Consider the following 25,385-nt stretch of genomic DNA (forward strand, 5'->3'; position numbering starts at 1 on the left):
TTTATTCTTTTTTTTTTTTTTTTTTTTTTTTAGCTCTTTTGACAGCATGTTTGTTTACCAGCAAAGAGGACTTGGGCCAATTGAAGAAGACACTATTCTTATCATAGACCCAAATAATGCTGCAGTACTCCAGTCCAGTGGAAAAAATCTGTGAGTTAAATTACTTGTTTTTTTGATTTTTTTAATGTTTATTTTTGAGAAGAATTTATTTATTCTGGAAGAAGGGCAGAGAGGAAGGGAGGCAGAGGATCCCAGGTGGGCTCCTTGCAAAGAGCAGATAGCCTAATGCAGGGCTCAGTCCGATGAACTGTGAGATCATGAACTGAGCAGAAATCAAGAATCAGACAGTTAACCAACTGAGCCACCCAAACTCCTCTACTTATGTTGTTATTAGAGCTTGTGCTACATATATTTTTATTAAAATGTGTCACTGGCTCTGGTCTTGGAAAGAGTGTATTGTACAGCAGTGGCCGAAAAAGCAGAGCTTAAGAAAGCAGGAGACTAATTGGGCTATCCCATCTTTCATTTTCTAAATAGGTGGCTCTAAACTGAAATTAGTATCACCTGGGAAGCTACAGAAAAATTAGATTGGGATTTAGTCTGGAACAGGGCCCAGGCATCAAAATAGTACTTTTAAAGCTCCCCAGGTGATTCTAATAGGTACTCAGACTTCATAGAACCATTGATACATAGCTAATGAAGTGAGCTGCTAGTCATCTTAGATCTGAAGATTAAAATAATTTTTTCGGCATAAATATTACATAACTGTACTCATAAAGTAATCAACATTAAGGAAGAAGGCTTCTTTCTTCCCATTTCAAAGTGATGAACTTTCCTTAGCACGCATAGGTAATGTGGCCTTGAAAGCTGCTTATTATTTGGTCTTATTCCTAGATGACATTTGGCAACCAAAAAAAAAAAAAATTGGCTGATATTCATGGTCATTGAAGGGGCACCTGCTTACAGAGTGTCCTCAACCATTTTAACCTGGCAGCTTCAGGAACTAGATCCTGCTCCGTCTGCTTAGGCACAGGAAAAGCCAGGCAGCTAGCCCTGAATGTGGCTGCTTATGGAGATGGCAATACTTTTTCATAGGATTTTACGATGGTGGAGCCAGGGGCTAAATCCTAATAGCAGCCCTATCACATAGTGTGTTTGAACCTGTCTCTTTGGTGCTTTACTCAGGAATCAGAAGCATTCTTTTTCCAGAAAGGAATCAGAGAAAGGCAGATCAACTACTGCCAAATGAGCCTGGCCAGCCATGGGAAGTCTGTATTGAAAGCAAATCCTAACCCTCACATTCAGTCACCAAAACACAGATCTAGTTCAGTCAATTACTCAAGATCAGGGTGTTCCAATCTCTGTGGTGTCAACACCTTGGTTAAGGCTAGAAGCTGACAAACAGCCTGTGGTCATGTGACCACAACCACATTAAGATATTGTCCAGGTGTTTGTTAATTCTAAGTTCTTTAAGCCTGTGAGCCTCTATTTACGTTAGTTTATAGTTCTCCCACCCAGATCATCCCAACTGATTTGTTAAATAGATTAACCTTCTCTAATGATTATCCAGCACACCACTTCACTTTGCTTAGATGAGCAGAGCCCGTCTGCTGGAAGGTGTTCTCTTTGGGTTTTACTGTGTTTAGGAGGTGCTCTTAAAGCTTTGAGTCATATAATTATATTTCATATTAATATGGCATTATATTACTTTGAAGTATATTGAAGCTATTCAAACTATATAAATCCATTTATATTTTTCTAGACGATTTGCTCTATGCACATTTCTAAAATGTTAACATTTATTATCTTTGAACTCATTTTTAAATTGATGTTATTTGTGTTGTTCAATATACCATATTTTATAATAAATATTTGTAATTGATTGTAGGCTTCATGTATAGATTTTTGAAAGATTAAATGCCATTTAAGATTTGTCACAAAGAGATTTCTATAATAACAGAGATTTTCATTTAGCTTATGTTGGTCTTTAAGCATGTAGGTACCCATTTATCAATTTATAAATTTATATTACCTTTACAGATTAATTAGCAAGAAGTTCCTCTCATGTGGGCTTTGGGAGTAATTGTATAATTATAATTAGACAGTTATTTTTATTTTGCAGGTTTTATTTGCCCCATGGCTTGAGCATAGATAAAGACGGAAATTATTGGGTCACAGACGTGGCTCTGCATCAGGTAATCTTCCATTTGGCTGTTGAGACATTTATGGAGTTATGCCTTTGAAATGCTCTAGAGCTGTCTAGGTGTTTTTCTGTCACCCAGGAAGTTGATAATAAGAACATGCAACTGCCACATCTGGAAGTTTTCTTTTACAACTCAGTGCTAGGAAAAGCTAATGTGTATATAACCAAGTTGTCCTTCTGTGCAGGGCTGGTGGGACACCTAAGGGCCAGATGTGAGGCTTCACCTGAAAGACTGTTTAGGCCATCCCAACCTCCTTCTTAGCTTTTCCACATCTGCTTTTCTCTCTTGTGTCCCCAAGTCTTAGTTCTGTTTTATCACTTGTGTTTTATGGGTTTATGTTCCTTAAAGTACCTTAACCTATAAATCCAGGCAAGGTCTTTAGTACATCCATGTTTATGTATAAAACATCACATTTTTATTGTTTTTAAAGGAAATTATATTTCTGTCACATTATAGCCATAAAGTCTTCCTCTCAGAAGATCTACTATCCATTTTATGAATAAGTGGCAAAGAGGTATGAAAACTAGAAAAAAAAACTAGAACTCAGAAGACAAAACTCTAAGAGTCTTCAAACATCAGTTCAGTAAACATTTATTGCTCATGTAATATCGGGAGAGCATTGTACTATTATTACATTAGCCAAGTAGAGGCCAAAAAGGATGTGTGAAGTGGGTGGAACAAGACATCCAAGTACTAGTCTCCATTTACCACTAATTACCGGATGACCTTGAGCAGACTACTTGATCTCTAATGGCCTCCCTTATCAAATGAAGGAATCATACCAAATGATTTGTAGAGTTCCATCCAGTTCTACAAAGTATCTTCTAAATGAACCTCTTGGAGCTTATACTCTAACTGCCTATGAAAGTGATCTAAGTCAGGCAGGAGTGTGCCAGTAATAACCATGCAAAGTGGGTAAGGCTTTTGTTCTTGTTAAAAAGGTGTTCAAACTGGATCCAAACAGTAAAGGTGGTCCTCTGTTAATCCTGGGAAGGAGCATGCAACCAGGCAGTGACCAGAATCACTTTTGTCAACCCACTGATGTGGCTGTGGATCCAGACACTGGAACCATCTATGTATCAGACGGGTATTGCAATAGTCGGATTGTGCAATTTTCACCAACTGGAACATTCATCACACAGTGGGGAGAAGGTACTCAATAAGACTCTCGATCTCTAATTGTTATTGTTAGCCAGTAACTAACTAGGAACTAGAGATTGGCCACCCCTCCCATTCTCTAGAACTTAATTGTCCCCTCCAGTGGGAAAACCATGGCCTTTGTATGCACCCAGTTGGCAGCTTTCTTATACACACACACACACACACGCATACACATGCACACACACACAAAGTCTTGTGAGAGGAAAAAAGAATGCTTCAACCCCAAAACTGTCCAAATTGGGAGAAAATCTGTAATGTGTTTGTGGGTAAAAGATATTATGGAATAAACTTACTACCTCATTTTCCCCTTGGTTCCAGATATTTAACGGTTTACTATCATGAATTTGGAAATTTAAAAAACTTTAACATCAGACTTTGGGTGATTTTACAAAGTGTATATCTGCAATTTTTCTTTGTTCTATAGAATCTTCTGGAAGCAATCCTAAACCAGGCCAGTTCAGGGTTCCTCACAGCTTGGCTCTTGTGCCTCATTTGGGCCAGTTATGTGTGGCAGACAGGGAAAATGGTCGAATCCAGTGTTTTAAAACTGACACCAAAGAATTTGTGCGAGAGATTAAGCATGCGTCATTTGGAAGAAATGTATTTGCAATTTCATATATACCAGGTATTTCATCTTTATTTATTGTATTTTGTCGTGCTGTCCTCTATCCTTAAAAATTATTTCTTATCTTAATACACTCTTAGTATAAATTTTTCTTATTAAGTGATTGAAGATGCTTTATATATCAGATCTTACACTGTTTTAGTGTAAAGATGTCTTATAAATCATTTTCAACTCTGGTGACCCTGTTCTTTATTCAGCAATAAGAAAGAACTCAAACTTAACTGTGTGTAATGGATTCAAAAATTGTTTCCAAACACTGATTTTCATTTTTCCTTAATGATGATCATTTGCTCTAGTTATTACATGATTCATATTATGTCTTCACACATCATCAACAGATGGTGTATGTCTGAAAAATCAGTATCCAAAATGCTTCTGCTCCACATTTAAAAAAAAAAAAAAAGCAGTGGCCAAGTTTTTTCTCAAAGATAAATAAGTGAATTAAGTGAAGCTTGTATTTAAATGCCAAGAGGAATGATCAATAAATTCCAGAATTTTGTTTACTATTTTCAAAATAGATTTTCTTGATGTGAAGAAGATCAGAAAAATAATACGAACTTATGACATAAGATCCAGTTAATTCATATTACAAAATAACTTGCATAAGATTTCTTTACATCATGCAGACTGAACAACTGAAAATATATTTCTAAAATGCATATATAACTTTTATAATAAAAGTTACATATTTCATAAATATACATGTACCTACATTTAAGTAGCATTGAGTATTTGCAGTCATCACTATTGACTACTATAGTCATCTTGTCCTATTAAAGTTGCATATGCCTGCAGTCTTCCCAAGCTGCCCGCACTTTATTTAGGAAATGGAATAAACGGATTCAAGTACCCAGATAAGAAGCAAATTTGGCTTCCACAAGGACTAAGTAATAAAGTGATAAAAGACTCATTAATGTCAGTGAAAAAAATTCTCATGTTGCTTTTTACTTCATATTTAAAGAAAAAATTTGTTAAGACCATTCACTTAAAAAGAGTGATCAAGTTCACAGTGAATAATAAATATGAAGAGAAAAACATTAAAAGATGAGAGAAAATCTGGTTAAAAACAATGTAAGCAAAGACGAGGTGTATTATAATTGGAATTTTCTCTACAATATTGCACAATAGTAATTGATTCTGATAGTATTGATTTTTTTCTTAGTACAATATGCTAAAGAGCCTTTTCCTAAAATCCTTAAAAAAAGATGAAAGGCTCTTCAACAGCTGTTTAGTGTGATGTATATTTTATTGTGAATTCTTTAAAACATAATATTCAGTCATCTGAATTGTTTACATAACCCAAACATCACAGTTTCCATTATTTTTCATAAGTACTACTATATTAAGAAATATAATTTTACAACAAAAAGTATTCATGAAATTAATAGTAAAAAGAAGGTAGAGGGGCACTTGGGTGGTTCATTTGGTTAAGTGTCCAACTCTTGATTTCGGTTCAGGCCATGATCTCATGGTTTATGAGATTGAGCCCCGTGATAGACTCTGTGTTGAAAGTGTGAGGCCTGCTTGGGATTCTCTCTCCCCCTCACTCTTTGCCCCTCCCCTCTTCACGCTCTATTCTCTCTCCTCTCTCTCTGTCAAAATAAACAAACATTTAAAAATAAATAAATAAATAATGAAAGATGGTCTAATGCTTTTAATTAAGTTCTTTGATAATATAAAATATGCATCTCACATTTTCAAACTTCAGCTGTTTAAAATCAGATTATTCTGTTTCTACCATAACATCACATATTGCCTTTGTGTGTTTTTCTCTGATTCTCCTTGTAGGGATAGCAGATATTACTTATTTCTTAAGAGATGTAACATCCCACAATGAGTGATGTAAAGGATATCACTAGGATGTCTTTTGTATCTATATGTCTCTATATCTGTTTCTTTTTAAAATTTTTTTTAAATGTTTTATTTATTTCTGAGAGAGAAAGGCCGCGTGAGCAGGGGAGGGTCAGAGAGAGAGGGAGACACAGAATCTGAAGCAGGCTCCAGGCTCTGAGCTGGCAGTCAACACAGAGCCCGACGCAGGGCTCAAACCCACGAACTGTGAGATCATGACTTGAGCCAAAGTCGGATGCTTAACTGACTGAGCCCCCCAGGTGCCCCTATCTATATCTGTTTCTAAGCCTCTGTATCTATATCTATATCACTATGTGTGTGTTCCTGATTTTTACTGGTTTCTAAATAGAGAGGCCTTGCAATTCCTTGCAATTCCTGGTTTTCCTATGACAAGGAGATTAGTCCCTTAACCTATTTGCCCCTGTTCTTATTACCTAAGAAGATAAATTTGCTTAGTGTATTATTTTCTACTTTTGTTTTCAATTATAAGGACCAGGCTGACTCTATGTTAACAGTCTGTGTAATGTGTATGCATATATTTGAAGGCCAGTTTTCTCCATATTTTAAAGAAAGTTTAACTGGATGTGTTGTCACAGGTTTGCTCTTTGCGGTGAACGGGAAGCCTTACTTTGGGGACCAAGAACCTGTACAGGGATTTGTGATGAACTTTTCCAGTGGGGAAATTATGGATGTCTTCAAGCCAGTGCGCAAGGTATTCACATACATTGCCTAGGTATCAGTTTTCATGAGAATAAACTAAAATAGGAATCTTGGCACTCAATTTGTACTTGAATAATTTTTAAAAACTTTAAGGAGTTGTGATAACCTTCTTAGCTAAGCTGATAGAAGTTTCCTATTACTATGTTTTATTTAGAATAAATATCCTTGTCTGTTCTTACATCAATTTCTTCATATACAAAGAAACACTGTATCCTTTCTAATGTTCTTAGTATACTTCACAAACCATAGGAGGCTGAAATTCACTGTAATTAGAATACCAAAAATAATAAGTCTTTTCCTGGTTTCATCCAAGTAGAGAATATGCTACAGTATATCAAGTTGTACTTTTGTAGTTCTCTTAGATCCAACAGAAATCTTGTTTGCTTTTTTGTATGCTGTTCCTGCACTGAGCAGCAAAACTTGACAAACAGCACTTCCTGGAATTTATTCAAATCCTAAAGGCTTGGTTTAGGGTAAGAGACTAAAGGCTAGCTTTGACTTCACAAATGGCTTGCCACTGTTTATTCTTTTTTCTGGGGGGGGGGGGGNCGGTGCTCATCCCCACAAGTGCCCTCCTCCATGGAGGAGGCCACTGTTTATTCTAATAGTGCTTTTTTACAAACACACTGTCTGGTTCAGTATGCCCATAGCTCTTCTGTCTCTTCAATGTACTTTCTCTTCAGTATGACTGCCCTAATGTTCAGAATGTTGACATACACTGCCTGAATGTGCCATGTAGCACATTAGTTTTAGAAAATCCAACCTGCTCACTATCAACAGTAGCCAAATTAAGGAAAGAGCCTAAATGTCCACTGACTGAGAAATGGATAAAAACTATGTAGTATATGTATACAATGGAATATTACTTGTCAGTCAAAAAGAACAAAATCTTGCCATTTGCAACAATGTGGATGGACCTAGAGTGTATTATGGTAACTAAAATTAGTCTGAGAAAGACAAACATCAGATTATTTTATTCATATGTGGAATTTAAGAAACAAAACAGATGAACATAGAGGAAGGGAAGGAAAAATGACGTGAAAACAGAGAGGAAGACAAACCATAAAAGACTTAATACAGAGAACAAACAAGGTTGCTGGAGGGGTGTCTGGTAAGGGGATGGGCTAAATGGGTGATGGGCATTAAGAAGGGCACTTGGGATGAGCCCCGGGTGTCATATGTAAGTGATGAATCATTATTACACAATGTGTTAACTAATGTGGATTTAAATTTTAAAAAAGAGTAAAAAAAAAAAAAAAAAGAAAATTCAGCCTGCCAAAATGCTCCAAATAAGAGTTCTTTTTCAAAACATGTAAATATTTATTGGCTTTATATGGATCAAAATGCAGTTGTCATGAAGCACTGGACAAACTCTATCTCCATACTCATAACACTTACAATATTCTTTAAAATACCAAATTTGCTAGATTAAAAAACAACTCTAAAATGCCTCAGTATTTGAGAAGTATGTCTGTTAGAATACTGACAGCTAGTCTGGGATTTATCACAATTCATCCTAGAGATATTTATTAAGTTCCTACTGTATGTCAGGCACCATGCTAGATACTACAGATATGGTGGTGAACAGAACAGGACACAGCCTACACAGTCCCTCCCTCAAATGGAGTTTTAGCTGAATTTACAGGTTCTGAGCTGAACCAAACTGAATCTGAACTAAGGACTGTAGTACAAATTCCTTTTTTTCCCCTAAGTTTCTATTGATACACACAAAAAAAAGACCTTTCACCATATTTTACCTGAAAAGTTGTATGGAATCAAACATCCAATCATAGTACCCTTCAGAAAGAAATGTATTACGTTGACAATATCTATTTTACTTCAGTAGTGTTTCAGATCCTTACTGATTATCTGATCTTCATTGTTTTGACCCTTTGAGTTAACTTCATATTTATCGATAAAGTAAGAGACTTATCTTTCTTTCAGGTCTTCACTTTGTATTAGTAAAGTGTTTGCCTTGATTGGTCTTTTATTGCTAATATGATAATATACTGTGTCAACCAGGGACATTAACTTTTAATTCAGGTATACATCTAGAAAGCAAAACTATGGACTAATAAGCAAGAAGCTAAATTCTAAATGAGCCTTATTCTCATAAACTATGAACAGCCATGCATGAAAATCTCAGAAAGCATTATGCCTAAACATTAACATTCATCAGACATTCAACAACGAATAAGTCACAAGATGTTAGTCAGTACAGCAGACTTAAAAAGAAGCGTCTAACTCCAAGGTGAAATTTGCTTTTCCTTTCAACAAATAGGACTTAGGCCAAAAACAGAAATTTGTTCTGTGTTGACTCCATAAACTAACGTCAGTTTATTAATCTCTCAATGCCTATTTAATCACATCATCACAAAGATTAAATTTAGGTGAAGGAAACTATCTGGTACACTGACTCCTATGTATGAAGTGTTTCTTCCTTCAAATCAAAAGTCAGGTTTTGCTACTGTGTCTATACCTCTTTGTGCCTGTCCACCACTTATTTCCTCATGTACTTGAGTTCTCTCTTCTGTTACATTCTTTAGAAGAATTTGTGCCTGAATGTATGAGCTCCATTTTATGTGTATGCAGGGAAGCTGAGACAGGAGGACCATAAAGATCATGGTTCTATTAAATGGCACCAAAAAGCCATGAAGACAAAAGATACACTTTTTTATCCCCATGATCACGAGAAAGGCGATGGTCCCTAACATCTGCTTGCACACACACTCTTCAGGCTGGCATTTTTTTGACTTCTTTCTGGATTAAAGGCAGCTCATGTGGAAGGGATTGGATCCCTGCCACTCCATACCAAAAAGAAAAGAAAAAAACAGTAAGCCTAGATTTATGTTGTTTCTCTAACCTTAACAATTGGAGATTAAAATTACTATTTGGTAGGATTTGAACTCAAAATTTCACACAAGTGAAATTACTTATCCAAAGCTACAGAGTAAGTAGCACACCTGGATCCTAAATGCAAGTCTTTAGACCCTACTGTGTGTTTTAACCTTTTAATCCCCAGAGGTACACATCCATATACCAAGGGATTATATTACACCACAACATAACTTGGTACAACTTCTTAAAGAGCTATTTTACTTCGTATTAAGTAACTTTAAACATTGTTTGGTGTTAAGGCAAACGTAATTATACAGAGAACACAAATCCTTTATGGATTTTTAAGATAGAATATAAGATTTTGAGAGCAGGCTGGTTGCTCTGGGCTCTGTCACCAGATGCCCCAGGAGGATGCTGTCATACTTTGTCTTATCAGTGTTACTTTGCTAGGGAGGGGGCCTCAAGAGAAGAGACAAGAAACCTCAAAAGAGTTTATAAAGCCTAGAATGGAAGACCTTTAAATCCATTCAACTCTGAAATCCTAAAGCTTACAACATGAGTTTGTTTCAGATAACACAAAAAAGAGTAGTTCATTAAAGAAATTACAGTCGAGTGCTTCTGACTACAGCAGGAAGAGAAGTCCCAGCATCCTAGCCACATTCTCCCCTCAACCCCTCCAGTGGCCGCAGAGTATCTCCAACAGATCCCTTGGCTCCCTGGATCAGCTGGAGAACCACAGATACAAGTGTATTGTTTGTAGCCTTGAATTGATGGCATATTGTGATTTATTTAAAGCAAAATCCTTTGCCAATGACGAGTTCACACATTGCCCCCTCACCTTGATCCCCCACCTATTTATACTATTTTTCCTATCAGAAAATAATGAAGCACTTTACAGCCATATGCTTCGCAAAGCAGTTTTAAGAACACATTTTTGTACAGAAGTGGAAGTGCCTAGAATTTGCAAGTCTGTTGCCACCTATTAGCTGAACCCAAAATAAAGATGAACATTTAATGACTGGCTTGTGAGATTTCAACAAGGCAACATTTTGATTTCTGGCTTTCTGTTCTTCTCATGTGCATTTGTCACAGCTCATTTGATAGTATGAAGGAATGAGCCTCCTTGGCATGGCTGTCTCATGTTTCTTTTCAATGTGACAAATTGTTGATGATTCGCAAAGTACAATACTGTCTCCACAGCATGTATTCTGCCCCGCTGAAGGTGAGCTAAGAACAATAGTTTGCCTCATTAGTGCCCTTTGTACTCAGCAAACCGAAGCGGGCAGAAGCTGTCTGATAAGACCACAGTCAGGATAATGCTCCTGTTAACACGCACTGGGCATATTTCCGAGAACTGAATACTCAGACAGGCCTACTGGCCTCAAAGGTGAAAAAAAAATCATCCGTGTCCTACCAGCTGGTGGACAAGTGGCACCTTTGGAAGCTTCAGTAGCAAGACAGAAATGGCAGCAGCACTACATTTTAAGGCTGCTTTTCCAGGAACTAGTTGAGTGACCTTGAGAAAGTCACAGCAAATGCTCCCCTGTCTCCTATGTCCTCATGACTGAGATGGCAATGATTTGAAATGGAAATATGTCATGAAGAAAAATATATTAAACCACTGAATATTCAAGTAGATTAAAAAAAAAAAGCAAGTACTTGAAGGAAAAACTCTGTTTTCTTTCACTGACTGAAAATAGTACAAACACTGGGCTTCAGAGTAAGCAAACCCCACATTGCTGCGTATCACCTTGGATGCATTCAGAAATAGTCTGAATGCCCTGAAACTCTGAAATGACTCCTCTTATCAGTAATGTATAAATAGCTTTCCAGGTAGCATATGATAGATAGCTTGATGGGAATAGTAACAAAAATTAATACTCGGTCTTTTTTTTTACTTGTGTAAAATAAAACAGGCAAATGTGATAGTGATTAAAAGAAAGAAGCATGGAGGCAAAAATAAATATAACTAAATAGGTACCTAATGTAATATCAAGTAAACAAAACTGTAAAAAGTTAATCTTCATGAGGCGCCTGGGTGGTTCAGTCAGTTAAGCCTCTGACTTCGGTTCAGGTCATGATCTCACAGCTTGTGGGTTCAAGCCCCACATCAGGCTCTGTGCTGACAGCTAGCTCAGAGCCTGGAGCCTGCTTCCAATTCTGTGTCTCCCTCTCTCTCTGACCCTCTCCTGCTCACGCTGCCCCTCTCTCTCTCTCTCTCAGAAATAAATAAGACATTAATTTTTTTTTTTTTTTAGTTAATCTTATGTTCACTTTTAAAAGACTTGAAAGTCAGTGGTGAGGGTCCCTCGGCATTTCCCGAGGCACAGAACTACGTGTGGCAGCCGGTGCCCGGTGAATGAGTGAATGCTGCTTCTTGGCCTAGGGTTGCTTTGATGGAATTAGAGTTTGTTTGGTTTGATTCATAGGCTTCTTGTTGGTGTGCTTTGCTTTGTTTTCTGCCTTGTCATGAAGAATTAAAGTGTAAGCTCACCACCCTCGGTTTTATTCCGGCAGCACTTTGACATGCCTCATGATATTGCTGCATCAGAAGATGGGACTGTGTATGTGGGAGACGCTCACACCAACACCGTATGGAAGTTCACCCTGAATGAAAGTATGGTTTTTACAGTATTATTGTCCATATTTTCCCTCAACTGTATTGCTTAAAAGTATATGAAAAAAATATTTGCATTCCCTTCTCTTTTTATTGATAGGAGTAGGAAACTAAAGCATAACCGGCCATTGTTAAAAGAACTGTTTGGTTTCATTTCAGGGATTAAATTAATTTTTAAAAAGTAGAAAAGAGAGAAACACCTTTTTTTTTTTCTTTTCCTGGCAGTTATCCCCTTGTTTCCACAGATACTCCACAGGAAATTCTTGATGCCTGGAGTAATGTCTGTTACACTGAAAGCCAATGTTAATTCCAAGTTAGTTCCACAGGGAGAGGATGGCTTTGGCAAAGCAGAGGGGCTGACTGGCTTCCATGCTGGTATCACTTCCCATGTGGCTCTTCAGTTCTCAGTAGCTGCTGAGCACCTAGGAACGCCAGCATCTGTGTCAGACACATAGTATCCCAAGCAGGAAGCACTTCATTTTCCCCATTAGACTTCAGCTTGTTCAGAATACTGAATTGTCTCATGTAACTCAAAATTATTTCGGGGGACAGCAGACTTTCCCTATTAGGATCAAGCCAGGTAGTTTTATGGATTTTCTAAGGGCTATTTGAACATTATTTCTAACTCCTGAAAAATATACTAACCTAGCCTCTGATATCATAATAAAAACCAAGTTTCCCAATTGAACAGGGTCCAGGGGCACCCACGTGGCTCAGTCGGTTGAGCATCGACTCTTGATTTTGGCTCAGGTCGTAATTCCAGGGTCATGGGATTGAGCCCTGCATCAGGCTGCACGCTGAGTGTGAAGCCTGCTTAAGATCTCCTGTCTCCCTCTGTCCCTCTCACTGGCTCACACGCTCTCTCTCAAAAAATAAAATAAAATAAATAAGAGGCAGGGTCGAAGGACCCAAACAATCGGAGATGGGATTAAGGAAAAGAATTAAAGAACTGAAGACAGTAAATTTGAGATGTCAGGAACTGCAACTGGCAACTAGATAGATAATAAGGCCATTTGGAATTAATGAAGATAAATACCAGTTATAACAACAAAAAGTGAAAATTACAATAAAGAAAAAAAGTAAGTTATAACAAAAAGGAGTAAAATCAAGAGTCTAAAAACTTTAATCATTGAGCATACAGATCTTGGAACCCAAGTAAATTTGGTAACTATCTTCAGAATTGTCCTTTGAGTAGTTTTTGCTATTTTGTAATAAGTACCCAGTTAGGGTTGAGTGCATCGAGGTGTCTGTGGCCTATTCCACTCCAGCAACAGCCTTACATTCCCCTCACCCATCACCTGCCTCCTCAAAGAGGAGTCAAAACGTGTGGGCAGACAGGAAAGTAAATAGAGAGATGGAGAATTCCCAATTCCAAGACTAAATCCAGGCTTTTCAGAATTAAAAAAATAAATACTTTTCTAGATAGAAAAGACCTCAGAAATCTAAACACTATCCTCATTTTGCAGATAGGAATATGATACTTGAACTCATTAAGATTCTAGTCTGAGGGTCTTTATACCACCCTAGTGGTAGTACTCAACAGAGATGCATGTCCAAGTCACATGGTGAGGGCTTTCAAAACACACATGGCCAGATGCTACTCAAGATCTAGAGAAAGAAGAGGGTGATAATGTGTATTTTGGAAAGGTTTCCCAAGTGATTTTGACACATCACTTGGTTGAGAAGCGCTGCAATAAGCATTCAGCTTTGAAAGAGAAAAATCCTCTCTAGAGTCCAGAATGCAACTGAATAATAAATCTCGAAAATAGTACTTTGGGAACAGTAGGACTGCCTTTGGAGGCTAAACAAATGTCTCCTGTCTTTGCATTCTACTACTTAACTAGTGAAATCTATTTATGTAGCTAGAATACTGGTAATCAAACATGGCAGAATTAGTAATCAGTCTATGTCCACATAAAAACAGAACCACTTGATATTTCAAAAATACAGTATCATGAACTCCACAAGGAAAATCTCATTTTAAATACAAACAACTTAGAAACACTTCAGCTTTCCCTAGGAGACTGTATTCAAGATTCATGGGCCTGGCACCGAATTAGTGGTTTGTCTTAAAACTCTTATGTAATATGATAATGCACTTGATGAAGTGAGAAAATATTTTCTACTAAGGGAAATTAATGTCAAAATTAAGTTTTCAATAATTTGTTTGAAGATTCTGATTTTCTTTCTCCTTCACTGTGCTATGTTACAGAAATGGAACATCGATCAGTTAAAAAGGCGGGCATTGAGGTCCAGGAAATCAAAGGTTGGTCATATTCCTCTTAAGAATGTGAAACCCAAGACTATTTGTGCTGAATTCTTTTATGGCCCTTGATTGTACTTTAAAAATTATCAGACTAAAAATATAAATCTGGTAAATCATCCATAACTTCTACTATGTACTGAGCCTTTAAACCTGCATGTTGCCACTGTTTTCTTTGTTAAATGGAGTGGTAATAATGAGCTCAAATTCACTGACTTCAAGTGATAGAAAGTGATTCTGAACAAGTGGGCCAGAGACATTCAAAGAGGAAAAAAGTAAGTCAGTCACTTTTAGAAGTACATTAACTTCAGACAAGCAGAAAAATACAATCCAGTATCCTGAAAAGTGGGCTGTAATGTAAATGAGTGAAAAAAGTATCTTTGGTGAGTTACTATTATAGGGGCCTGACAAGCTGAGCTGTTCCCTAAGCTCCAATCTTAGCACCATTTGCCCCAAAAATTTACTGAGGGCCATCTATGTATAAGGGACTATAATGGGCTTAAGGGAAATGTAACTGTACCTGACTTCAAGAGACATATAACCTATATGGAAAGAGAGGGAACAAGGGAGAGAGAGAGAGATAGAGAGAGTGAGTGTGTATACATATGCATATATACAAATAAGTATAGCTTTGGTATATACTATCAGGAATGGGATTTATCAGGAATTTAACTACTGGTAAGCAAATATTGGTTTAATTAGAAATCCCAAATTATTTTCTCCCTTTGCTAGGATCAGTTTATATTTGTACATGTTATACTGTCTGCAGGGTTTTGACATGGTCATGTAAAATTAAGAACTCCCTAAAGGGTGCTCCTAATGTCTAAGTGGCAAAGTGATTCCATTATTAGTTGCTTTACAAATGATTCACCTAGATATTCAGACTTAACCCTAGGCTTACTTGCTTTCCTTTCTCATGAAAGCAGGTGAAAAAAGACGCAAAGAAGCAAGAACCAAGAGGGAGTTTAGGGATTTTATATAGGCAGATAAGAGAATATAGCCGGCTCAAGGTTGAAAGGGGTAAGATAATATTATAAAATAAATAAATGGCAAATGTTTGGCATTTGTAGAAATTCAACCCAAGTGACTCTACCGAGTGGCATTCATACCACTGAAGAGTTCCTGAGCCTTTATTTTTCTATGATTGTTACATATAGAATTATTGGTGAGTGGTTTTCTTTGGAATAAATATATTATTATTAATAAAAGCTATCATTTGTGGAACACAATGAGGTGTACAAAAATTATTAAGTTAATTCCTTACACTATGTGTAATTGGTATTATCCCCATTTTACACATGAGGAAACTGAAGATCAGACTTACTACTAAGTGGTAGAGCCAGGGTTTAAACCACAGTTTATTTGCCACTGAAGCCTGTGCTCTTAACCACTATTCCTATACTACTGAGGAGAGATGAATACCACCAATTCATTTACCATAAATTCTTCCAAGAGCTATAGGTTGGGGGTGCTTGTAGTTTACTCTGAAATCTGTGGGATTTCAAAGTGGCCTCAGCCTTCTTCTGTTTAAATAAATCCCACCCCCACCCCGCCAAAAAAAAAAATCCAATAGTGTTTGGATTGTTGAGAACAGCCCAACCATACTGATCTCTTCTTGCCTGGCCAGTGAAGGATGAACAGCGCTCTCCCCAGGCCATTTCCTCTCTCGTCAGTGCACACCACTGACTGCATTTGGTCAGAAAACCTCCCAGCCTTGTGGCAGAACACAAGAGTGCAATTAGTAAATGTTGTTAAAATATCTTGTCATGATAGTCCCATTTTAATAGGAATGCCCAAACTCAAACATTCAAGTTCAAATGAAATCGTTCTAGTCCTCTTTGGCTCCATATGACTCTCATTAAACCTTTCTTTTTTAAAGATTATTTTCTTATTACACACGGGAGAATAAATCATGCTGAATCTCTAAAAGTTTGTCTTTTTTCAAAATCTGAAAGCTTAATTTAAACCATCCCTTACAAAAGAGAGGGAGAAACAGCATCCCAGATTCAGCTGCGTGTAAATTTCCAAATCTGAGTAACCTCTGACGACCTTCATCCCCACTGTGAATGGTCATATAACTGATGAGTAATAACAGTGTTTCAGAACCAGTGTTGTATTCACAGGGAGTTGCAGAGATAAGAGAATGTGTGATGATAAACTGAGGAAAGGCGTTTTCAAATAAAGTTGCTAAGGATAAAACAGACATCAAAATCATAGCCTTCACCCTCGCTACCCCCAAAAAAAGATGATGACAGTGAATCAGTCTTAATAACATAAAAAGAAATGCTCTAGTGCAGCTAGTGTCTTAGGCCTTATGGAGAACAATACATTATACGGGAAACACATTACATTAAAAAATAATAAAAAGAAAGGAAAGAGTAATCTCACTGGTGCTATCTGTATTTTTCCTGTTACTTGCTAATATGCCATCTAAAACCCTCAGCCTTCAGTTCTGTCTGTAATAAACTGGGTAATAACTGCTGGACTGCTGTATTAAGAAGGTCTCTCCTTTACTGCCTGAGTTATTCCAATTCCCCATGGCCTCTGGGCTTTTCCTCTTCTCTCAAGGGGAAAGAAACATGTGCATGCTTGTATGTGTGAGCTCACACAGGAATGCACCTAGCCTCCCCTTCTAAACTCAGTGCTTTTTTTTTTTTANTTAACCGACTGAGCCACCCAGGCGCCCCAAAACTCAGTGCTTTAAAGAAGGGAAAAACTTCCTATATATCAGCACTTCATAATTATATTTATTTCCAGATATGTCTAGGGATGCCAGAAGAGCTTGTTTGAAGACATTTTTGTTTAAAATGGGCTAATCTGGCATCTTACATGATAGAAAAATGTCATATGAGACAGCCCCTCTTTTCCAGAAGCCCCAGGTTCTGGATAGTATTAGAGCTTCTTCACTGTTCCTTCATCAGGGATGCTCCAAATTAAAAAAATTAATTTTTAATTAAAGAATTTAGGATAAGGAATAAAAGTGGCAGAATTTGAAATTCCTAGAATCTTAAATCATAACTATTTTTTAGACTTTTTACTCCACTTATAAAAGTTCCAGAGAAAGAACAACAATATTGCGTTTTTTTGTTTGTTTGTGTTTTGGGACTGGGAAATATAAATTCATCCACTTTCTTTAAGATATAGAGTCTCTTTTAAAATCTAAACGTACTTCAGCAGGCTCCAAAGTTAGAATGTTTGTGTATTTTTAGTAGATGCACTCAGATTACCAGAAAGGGTATGGAAATCAAGAATTTCTGAAGTATAGTGTGTGTACCTTAGTGAGGTCATTACCTCAGTCTCAGCATACTCTCAGTGAATGCTATACTGATTCTGTTAGTCTGTCACCTACTTCACAGTTCTTGTTTCCTTTTACTGGAGCCCAATCCTAGCTCTGTTCTTTATATAAAGGAACTAGATATGAGCTGGTACAGCCATTGTCTTTGCTCCCAGTAAACCCACCAAATGACAGAAAATGCTATGTAATTAGTCTGGTTATAGTCATCTTCAAATAGAAACAAATCCTTCTTTCAAGGCAACAAATTCTCGGCTACCTATGTGTACCTTTAGTCTGGTTTTTAACCCTGTCTTATATTTATTGTTATTTTCCTGCTTAAATACAGAAGGAATTTAAGTAAAACAGAACAACTTGCCTATCTTTTCTATAGTAATGAAGAAAAAGAAGTAACAGTGATCAAGAAGAGTAAGAATCACAGTTATCTTCCTCTTGGAAACTGAGATCTAGACAGATTAAATGTGAGTCATCTAGATCTACAAACCAATCCTTTTCCTTCTCTCCTGCTGAAGTTTCAAAAGCCACTCCAGTGGGCAAAGGAAGAGAAATAATGGTTACCCCTTAACCATAGTACAGAGAAGGAAATGAAGACTGTGAGGCCATCTGTAAAATGGTGACACTAATATTGCCTACTCATAGGCTTGGTGTAGTGATTCAGTGAGAACACTGCCTGAAACAGTACAAGCGCTTAGTAGGCCTCACTGAGATCATGAAAGAGGCTGGCTCAGAACACTGAAGCCAAAAAGCGGAGACCTGCCATTTGTGTGTATCATAAATGGTGTCTAGTGTCTTAAGTAATTTGAGAAATGCTTCCTTGGAGAAGTGTCCAGCAAGCTACTAAGCTTGTGAACACATAGTAAACATTAACCAAAGATTTTCCTGATCGTGTTGAACCAGCTATTCCTATCATTTTGCCAAAATTTCCATGAGGCCATATGATTCACTCTGCATTACACCAGGAACTGAAGTTCCAGAAACGTTGTGAGCATTTTGGCAAAGATGATAGTAACTTCTAGATTTTGCACACTAGGGTTTTTGTCCAAGTACACATATGTGCTTCTGGAGGACAGGAATGTTGCAAGGCTCAACCTCATTTTCAAGTCAGTAATTGTTAAGATCCCTGAAGCAGTTTATATGGTTCAGTTGCATCAGTTCCCAAACAGTACTTTCGGCCTGATACCTACCCAGTACCAGTCAATATCAGAAAAGTTATTCTATAGGTTCTATAGAATATAGAATAAGTTCTATAAGTTATTTTCATCAAATACAAAATCATACACAGTGCTTCTCTGTACACTTACAGCTTGCTAGGAACTGTACAAAAGAAACTGAAAAGGGCACAGTTCTTTTTCCAGTTTGAAATCCTAGAATATGTGTAACTGTGCATATGATGTACCAATAACTCAATGAACATTAACGAGATTCATAAACTAAAGATACAAGGAAACATACTAAACACCTTCTCTATGACAAACATTCACACTCAACAATTTTTTGATGGTGTTATTTTGTTTGTTTATCATCACTGTTCTACAGATGAGGTTACTAAGGCCCAGATTACTTAAGTAACTTGCCCAAAGTTACACATCTAATTTATATAGGAGAACTGGGATTTCAGCCCAGATTCATTTGACTCTAGTATGCACACCAATTCTTTGCCCTGCACCATGCTGCCTATTAATTTTAATTTTGGAAAAAATGCAAAAGGAGGATATTTGTTTTGTGGAATTATGGGGAATAAAGGGCAAGATCAAAGAAAACCAATTTAAAAGTACAAAATCATTGGGTGGAAATTACTAATCACAATACCTGCTGCCAGCTTAGTAGATTCAGATATTGAAATATGAACCCCACATGCACAGAACTCAACAAGTTCTTTATGAGCAGTTGTTGATTTGACTGGGTTGGGGTGGGTGGTTGGGTTTTGGACTCTTTGGGTCAAGTTGAATATTGTGAACTCTTTTTTCCCTGAAGAATCCGAGGCAATTGTTGAAAACAAAATGGAGAACAAACCCGCCTCCACAGAGTTGCAGAAGATGCAAGAGAAACAGAAACTGATCAAAGAGCCGGGCTTGGGAGTGCCCATTGTTCTCATTACAACCCTGCTGGTCATTCCGGTGGTTGTCCTGCTGGCCATTGCCTTATTTATTCGGTGGAAAAAATCAAAGGCCTTTGGAGGCAAGTAAAATGAGCCCCCTAAACTTGGAAACTACCTTTGAAAGAGTGTTTGGGCCTGAGTATCTTCAAAGTTTGTGATTTTTTTCAGTGTTTTTTTCCAAGTGCTCTCTGCCTTTTTGGATGTTACTGTTTATGTTCCAAATATTGTCTATACTTAGTATCACTGTAGAAGAAGTATCAGAAGCCTCAGAAATTTAGATAGTTAGATTAAAATATAACTTTGAATACGGCCTGTTAGCAATTGGCATAAGCCCAGTTAATGTCTCCATATGAAACTGTGTAGATACATAGTCACTGTAAATTAGCTCAGGAAGGAGGAGATCCTTGCTTTTAGAAACAAGCCCAGGTCTCAAAATACTTGGGTCCATTATGTGGGTGTTATGTTTTCCCCTCTTAGTCCTGGCTTTAGCTCCTAGCTACATGACCTTGGGCAAGTTACTTAGTCACTCCAAGCCACAGTTTCCTCATCTATAAAGTAGGGATACAATACTCACATGGCTGTGTGAAGATCCAAGGAAATGATAAACATAAAGCATTTATCACAGTTTCTGCCACCTAGTAAGTGCTCAATTAATACCACTGATTGTGAGAAACAGTCATTGGTAATAAAGTAATAAAAGTCATAAGAAGTCATGAAAGATCCTTGTCTTAAACCTCAACTTTCTCAGGAAATCACTTATTCCTACAGTAGATCATTGGGTAGCTTTTAAATAGTCATAATTTGGGCCATCAGCCTGCCTTTACCAAACCAGGCAGGGTCCAGTGCTGGAATCAGTATGTTATCAGATCATTATCATAGTGTAGGAACAGGAGCTGTGTTTGTTCCTTTCAGGACATTCAGATAAATAATCCAACCCAGGATTCTCACCTCGCAGGAGCAGTCCCTTGGCTGGCTTCCCAGGTCCTAAGGCAAGAGTCTACAACTGTGTCTGGGAAGGAGTCCGTGGGCCAGGGTGGGAGGCAGCATTTGACCAAAGCGACCATGGCAGGGATTCAGTGCTGCCCAAGGCACAGCCCTGACACAGAAATGCACACAGAAACAAAAAACAGAGGATTCCATTTAATTAGTTGTGAAAGGGAATTTTTCTAGGACTTTGGTTTGTTTTCATCTGCAATTGATAAAGCTCTCAAAAATAGTTAACTCTTCAATAAAGATCTTCTTCTGAGCCCCTGTTATGGGTATGGAACTGTGGTAAACAGAAGCAAAGATGAACACAGTGGTTGTCTGCATGGAGGTAGATGGAAGCTTCAAAGGAACAAGAATCTTACACGTTACTTGTTTACTTATGTATCCTCAGCACAAGTCACAGCTCCTGGCACTAGGGGTTCGATAAATAGTTGTTGGGGAAATGACTGAATAAATAAGTGGAGCTCAGAGAATAGATGACACATAAAAAAGAGAGGACTCCATATAAAGCTACCAATAGAGGATGGTAAGTGCAGTGATACATACACAGGGTATCAGCAATACAAGGGGCCTGGGACCAGGCAGTAGGAATGGTGGTAATCAACCCACTCTGAAAGAGGGAGTAGCTGGGGACTTACGAAGGTTTGGTCCCTCCTGTTCGCTGATAATCACATGCAACACGGCACTGTTACAGAATACTGAGTATACAGGAGTGTGTTGGGAAGGCAGAGACCTAAGTCAGACTATATGAAATTACCATTATTCAATCATGGTTTATTTAGAAATATTCCAGCTTTATATGGTTCCATATAATACATTTAATTCTAAAAGTAGATCAGCCTCTCACCTTTTTTTCAGTATTCTAGCTAGAGCTTATCCAATTAATGAATTTTAGTAACCCTCATAAAAGACCTTCCGTTTATTCAACACGTACTTATCGCATGTCAGCTGCACATCAGAGATTGTAGTCGGCACAGGGGATACAAAGCCAGCTAAGGGCTGTCCTGCATCCTTATAGAACTTACAGCCTAATTGGTTGGCTTTCTAACAGTCTAAATCAGATTCTTCCCTTCTTGCCTGTTTTTTTCCACACCCACTCTTCTACCTTTCTTGTGCCATCTGCTTGCTAGCTTTTTCCTTGAGGCTGCCTCTACTCCTGGTTAGAGACTTCATGGGAGAACCCCAAGCCACACTTCCCTTGGGGGAATAGCCCTTAGGGAAAGCCAAGACGAAAAGTGCAGACAGATACAGAGCAAAGGGAAAAATAAGTCCATTGGGAGTTCTGCCTCCCGATAAAGGAAGTCCATCCTTCAGGGAGATGGGAAGCTCCATGGGAAAATTTGGGTCACTTTTATGACTGAAATTATTCAGTGTTTCAGGTCCTTGCCTTCAGTTGTCTTATACAAAGAAGAAATGATGTACACGAACCCAAGGCTTTCTCAAGCAGGACATGTACTGTGCTTAACAGAAAGACTAAAACCTAAGACAGAACTCCTAAATTATAATAACCAAAGCTTCCCAAGTTATTACAAATTCTTGGTAATTTAATTTTGTCCTAATAAAAATAACATATATATTGAGCATTTACTGTGTATCTACCAGGCACTGTTATAAACACATCATATGCAGCATCCCATCTAAACCTTGCAGATGGGTAGGGATTGTCATTGATCCCTCTTTTCTCCAATGAGAAAACTGAGGCTCAGAGAAGTAATTTACTGAGACTGCAGAGCACCAAAGTCAAAGCCAGCTCTGGCCCTCAGATACATCATAATAATGTATTGCCTTTTTTCCCCCTTAGAATTGCTTACAGACAAGACTCAGGCCTTGTTTTTAATCATTTATGAATCCTAGATTCTGTATTGAAAGTTGAGTCCATGGTTGAGGAGGGTGATTGGGACTCATTTTGAAATGTGCGTCTTTTTCTAGCAGATTCTGAACACAAACTTGAGGCAAGTTCAGGAAGAGTGCTTGGAAGACTCAGAGGTATGCCTGTGACCTTTCAGAATCCTTAACATGTGGCTCAAAGTCAACAAGCTCATGTTCTTACAGAGCAGGGAGATACTTCCTATTTTCCCTCTGAAAAGTAAACTCCTCATGTGCGGTACAGCAACGTTAAATGCAGAATGCAAACCGTATAAACTAAACCGAAGTATGGGGTTCTGGCAGCACATTTCTCAGTTTCGTTTTTTCTACCTTGGCCTTTCTATTATCTAATTCTCTTCCCTTGCCTTTCATCTGGCTTCATTTGTCTTCAGTACATTTTCTGTCACTCCTGCCAGCATGTCATTGCTTGTTATAGTGCAGATGACCTTTTCATATAGTCATTGAAATGAAGAGCTCCTCGAGGGAAGCCAGTTCCAGAGAGCCTGGAAAAAGCAGGAGCTGAGAAATGAATCTGAAATAATCCTACAGAAACACCTAATCCTGGGGAGGTTTTTTTCTTAGTTAATTTAATAAATCTGTACAAGTAATATCTTTCTGACTCTGTAGGTTAAGTATCTGTCACTTCTGCTGCTGTTGTTATTTCCCATCCCAACTTGTTTACCATTTAAAAATTTACAAGTACACCAAGAATCTTTTGTGCAAACTTTACCTTGGTTCTGTGTCACTGTGTGCTTACTCCAGGAAAGGGAAGTGGAGGCTTAAACCTCGGAAATTTCTTTGCAAGCCGGAAAGGCTACAGCCGGAAAGGGTTTGACCGCCTTAGCACCGAGGGAAGTGACCTAGAGAAAGAGGAAGATGATGGAAGTGAATCGGAAGAGGAGTATTCAGCACCTCTGCCTGCGCCCTCACCTTCTTCCTCCTGAAGACTGGGATTTGATTTAGGTTGATGGGATTTTCCAAGAATGCCCGATTCCTTTCCCTTTAGCACGTTTAGAGTTTTGCATATTTAATTGTAAACTGTACTAGTCTATGTGGGACTGTACACATTTTATTTCCTTTGTTTTGATTTAGTTGGCTTCTATTTCTAGTTGAGGAGTTTCCTAAAAGTTCATAGCAGTGCCATTGTCTTTATATGAACATAGCCTAGAGGAACGGTCCTCTTCTTCCATCACACTACTAATTTAATGATGGAAGCTTTGCTCATTTACATTTTTGAGACTTTTTCTGTAGATGTAAATAACCCCATTCTCTGCTTGAACACAGTATTTTCCCAATAGCACTTCCATATGCCTGTGTCTGTCTTTGGTGCCTTTCCTGTTCAGCATTCTCAGCCTGTGGCAGTAAAGAGAAACTTTGTGCTACATGAGGACAAAGCTGCTAAATCTCCTTCTATTTTTTTAAAATCACTAACATTATATTGCAACGAAGGAAAGAAAAAAAAGTCTCTATTTAAATTTGTTTTTTAATTTTCTTCTTCAGTTGGTGTGTTTTGGGGATGTCTTATTTTTAGATGGTTACACTGTTAGAACACTATTTTCAGAATCTGAATGTAATTTGTGTAATAAAGTGTTTTCAGAGCATTAGCTGTCAGAGTGTATTTTGCAATTTTTGCGTATTTGCAGGGTTCTGTATACAACTTTTGTAATAATTACACAAACCATGGATATAGTGTAACCTACCCAGTGTCTTCAGCAGAAAGAAATTTGTATTGAATTAATCTGAAGATGGTATTTTGTTATGTAGCTGATACAAATTAAAAACCAGCATCAGAGTTTACATACATGTGTAAAAACAGGCTCTCTCTTAAAATACAAAGAGGATTTTTGCCTGCCTATCAATCAGGAGGTAAATAATTTAATAAAAGGCAATCTAGCTAAGAGGAAACATGTGTCTCAAATTACATATGCAAATATATCCATCAGTATAGGCTACTACTAATAGTTTTCTTTTTAAAGAGTAATTTCACTTCAATGCCATGTATTCATGGGAATATTCAGCTCTTACAGTGACTATGAATTACTTTTATAACATCTTTCTCATAATTCATCAATGCAGTTTAGAAAGAACGTGATCACTTTCCTTTGTATAATAATCACACTCTAGATCCCTTTCTTCAAAATGCCTATATTGCAATCCAGGCAACTTAGTAGTGGAATATTAGACATCTAATTGACTCATGAAAATAATACAGAGTGCTTCGCAAAAAAGTATATTAATTAGAATGTCTTCCAGCTATGTTATTTTTAAAAATCTAACATAACCTAGATTTTTTTCTTTTCATACGTACACCAAAGAGGATCTGATTGAAAGATTTGTTACTTCCCATATAGTCACCTTCCTGATACAACTTAATTTGGGCATCCTCCTCAAATAGAAGCTTTTTTTTTTATTCTTATGATCTTCATTCTCAAATAAGGAATATACTTTCCTCCCTTTGCCCACTCCTTTATGCCCCTTCCAGTGCATCAGTGGTAAACATGTAAATGTAGAATGATGACACTATTCTGAGGTATATGTGCCTGTTCACAGTGTCTTACATATTTTTATTTCAACATCAGAATATGTCCAGTACCCCAATGACACGTTTTATAGGTTGACTTTGATGCTATTCAGGTTTGAGGAAATTAGTTGCCCTGCATTAAGGTCATCTTTTGTGGTGCAATATTTGATTATCAGCTCCATTAGCTACTTTTTAAAATGTTACCTACATCTAATCTTATTCCTGAACAGTTTACAATGATTCAATGGATGCAAAAAATAAAATAAAAATGATAAATGATGAGGTGAGAAAGAAAGATGGAGAACAAAGACAAAAATGGAAAAATTAATACAAGAGTAATTC

General features: G+C 37.5%; 1 protein-coding gene and 1 long non-coding RNA gene across 3 annotated transcripts in view; one reads left to right on the forward strand and one right to left on the reverse strand.

Annotated features, from left to right (window-relative positions):
• Nucleotides 1-24,126, forward strand: part of PAM (peptidylglycine alpha-amidating monooxygenase) — a 149,036-nt gene extending 124,910 nt beyond the window's left edge. Inside the window, exons 15-23 of one of the 2 annotated variants that reach the window (XM_077757143.1) lie at nucleotides 34-150; nucleotides 2,123-2,195; nucleotides 3,146-3,356; nucleotides 3,790-3,990; nucleotides 6,438-6,553; nucleotides 11,917-12,016; nucleotides 14,229-14,282; nucleotides 22,586-22,642; nucleotides 23,285-24,126. In XM_077757143.1, coding sequence (XP_077613269.1) covers nucleotides 34-150; nucleotides 2,123-2,195; nucleotides 3,146-3,356; nucleotides 3,790-3,990; nucleotides 6,438-6,553; nucleotides 11,917-12,016; nucleotides 14,229-14,282; nucleotides 22,586-22,642; nucleotides 23,285-23,466 — 1,111 coding nt within the window. In that variant the 3' untranslated portion in view covers nucleotides 23,467-24,126. The remainder of the gene's footprint in view (nucleotides 1-33; nucleotides 151-2,122; nucleotides 2,196-3,145; nucleotides 3,357-3,789; nucleotides 3,991-6,437; nucleotides 6,554-11,916; nucleotides 12,017-14,228; nucleotides 14,283-22,585; nucleotides 22,643-23,284) is intronic. The other variant, XM_077757144.1, reaches the window with a different exon arrangement.
• Nucleotides 12,036-23,399, reverse strand: LOC144225907 (uncharacterized). Its single transcript, XR_013333466.1, has 3 exons — nucleotides 23,253-23,399; nucleotides 20,618-20,765; nucleotides 12,036-12,438 (listed from the first exon to the last, which is right to left on the reverse strand). It is a non-coding gene; the product is annotated as an uncharacterized LOC144225907 (long non-coding RNA).
• Nucleotides 24,127-25,385: the final 1,259 nt, after the last annotated feature.

The sequence above is a fragment of the Crocuta crocuta genome, unplaced genomic scaffold, assembly GCF_008692635.1.
Source record: "Crocuta crocuta isolate KB4526 unplaced genomic scaffold, BGI_CrCroc_1.0 scaffold131, whole genome shotgun sequence".
Taxonomy (NCBI): Eukaryota; Metazoa; Chordata; class Mammalia; order Carnivora; family Hyaenidae; genus Crocuta; species Crocuta crocuta.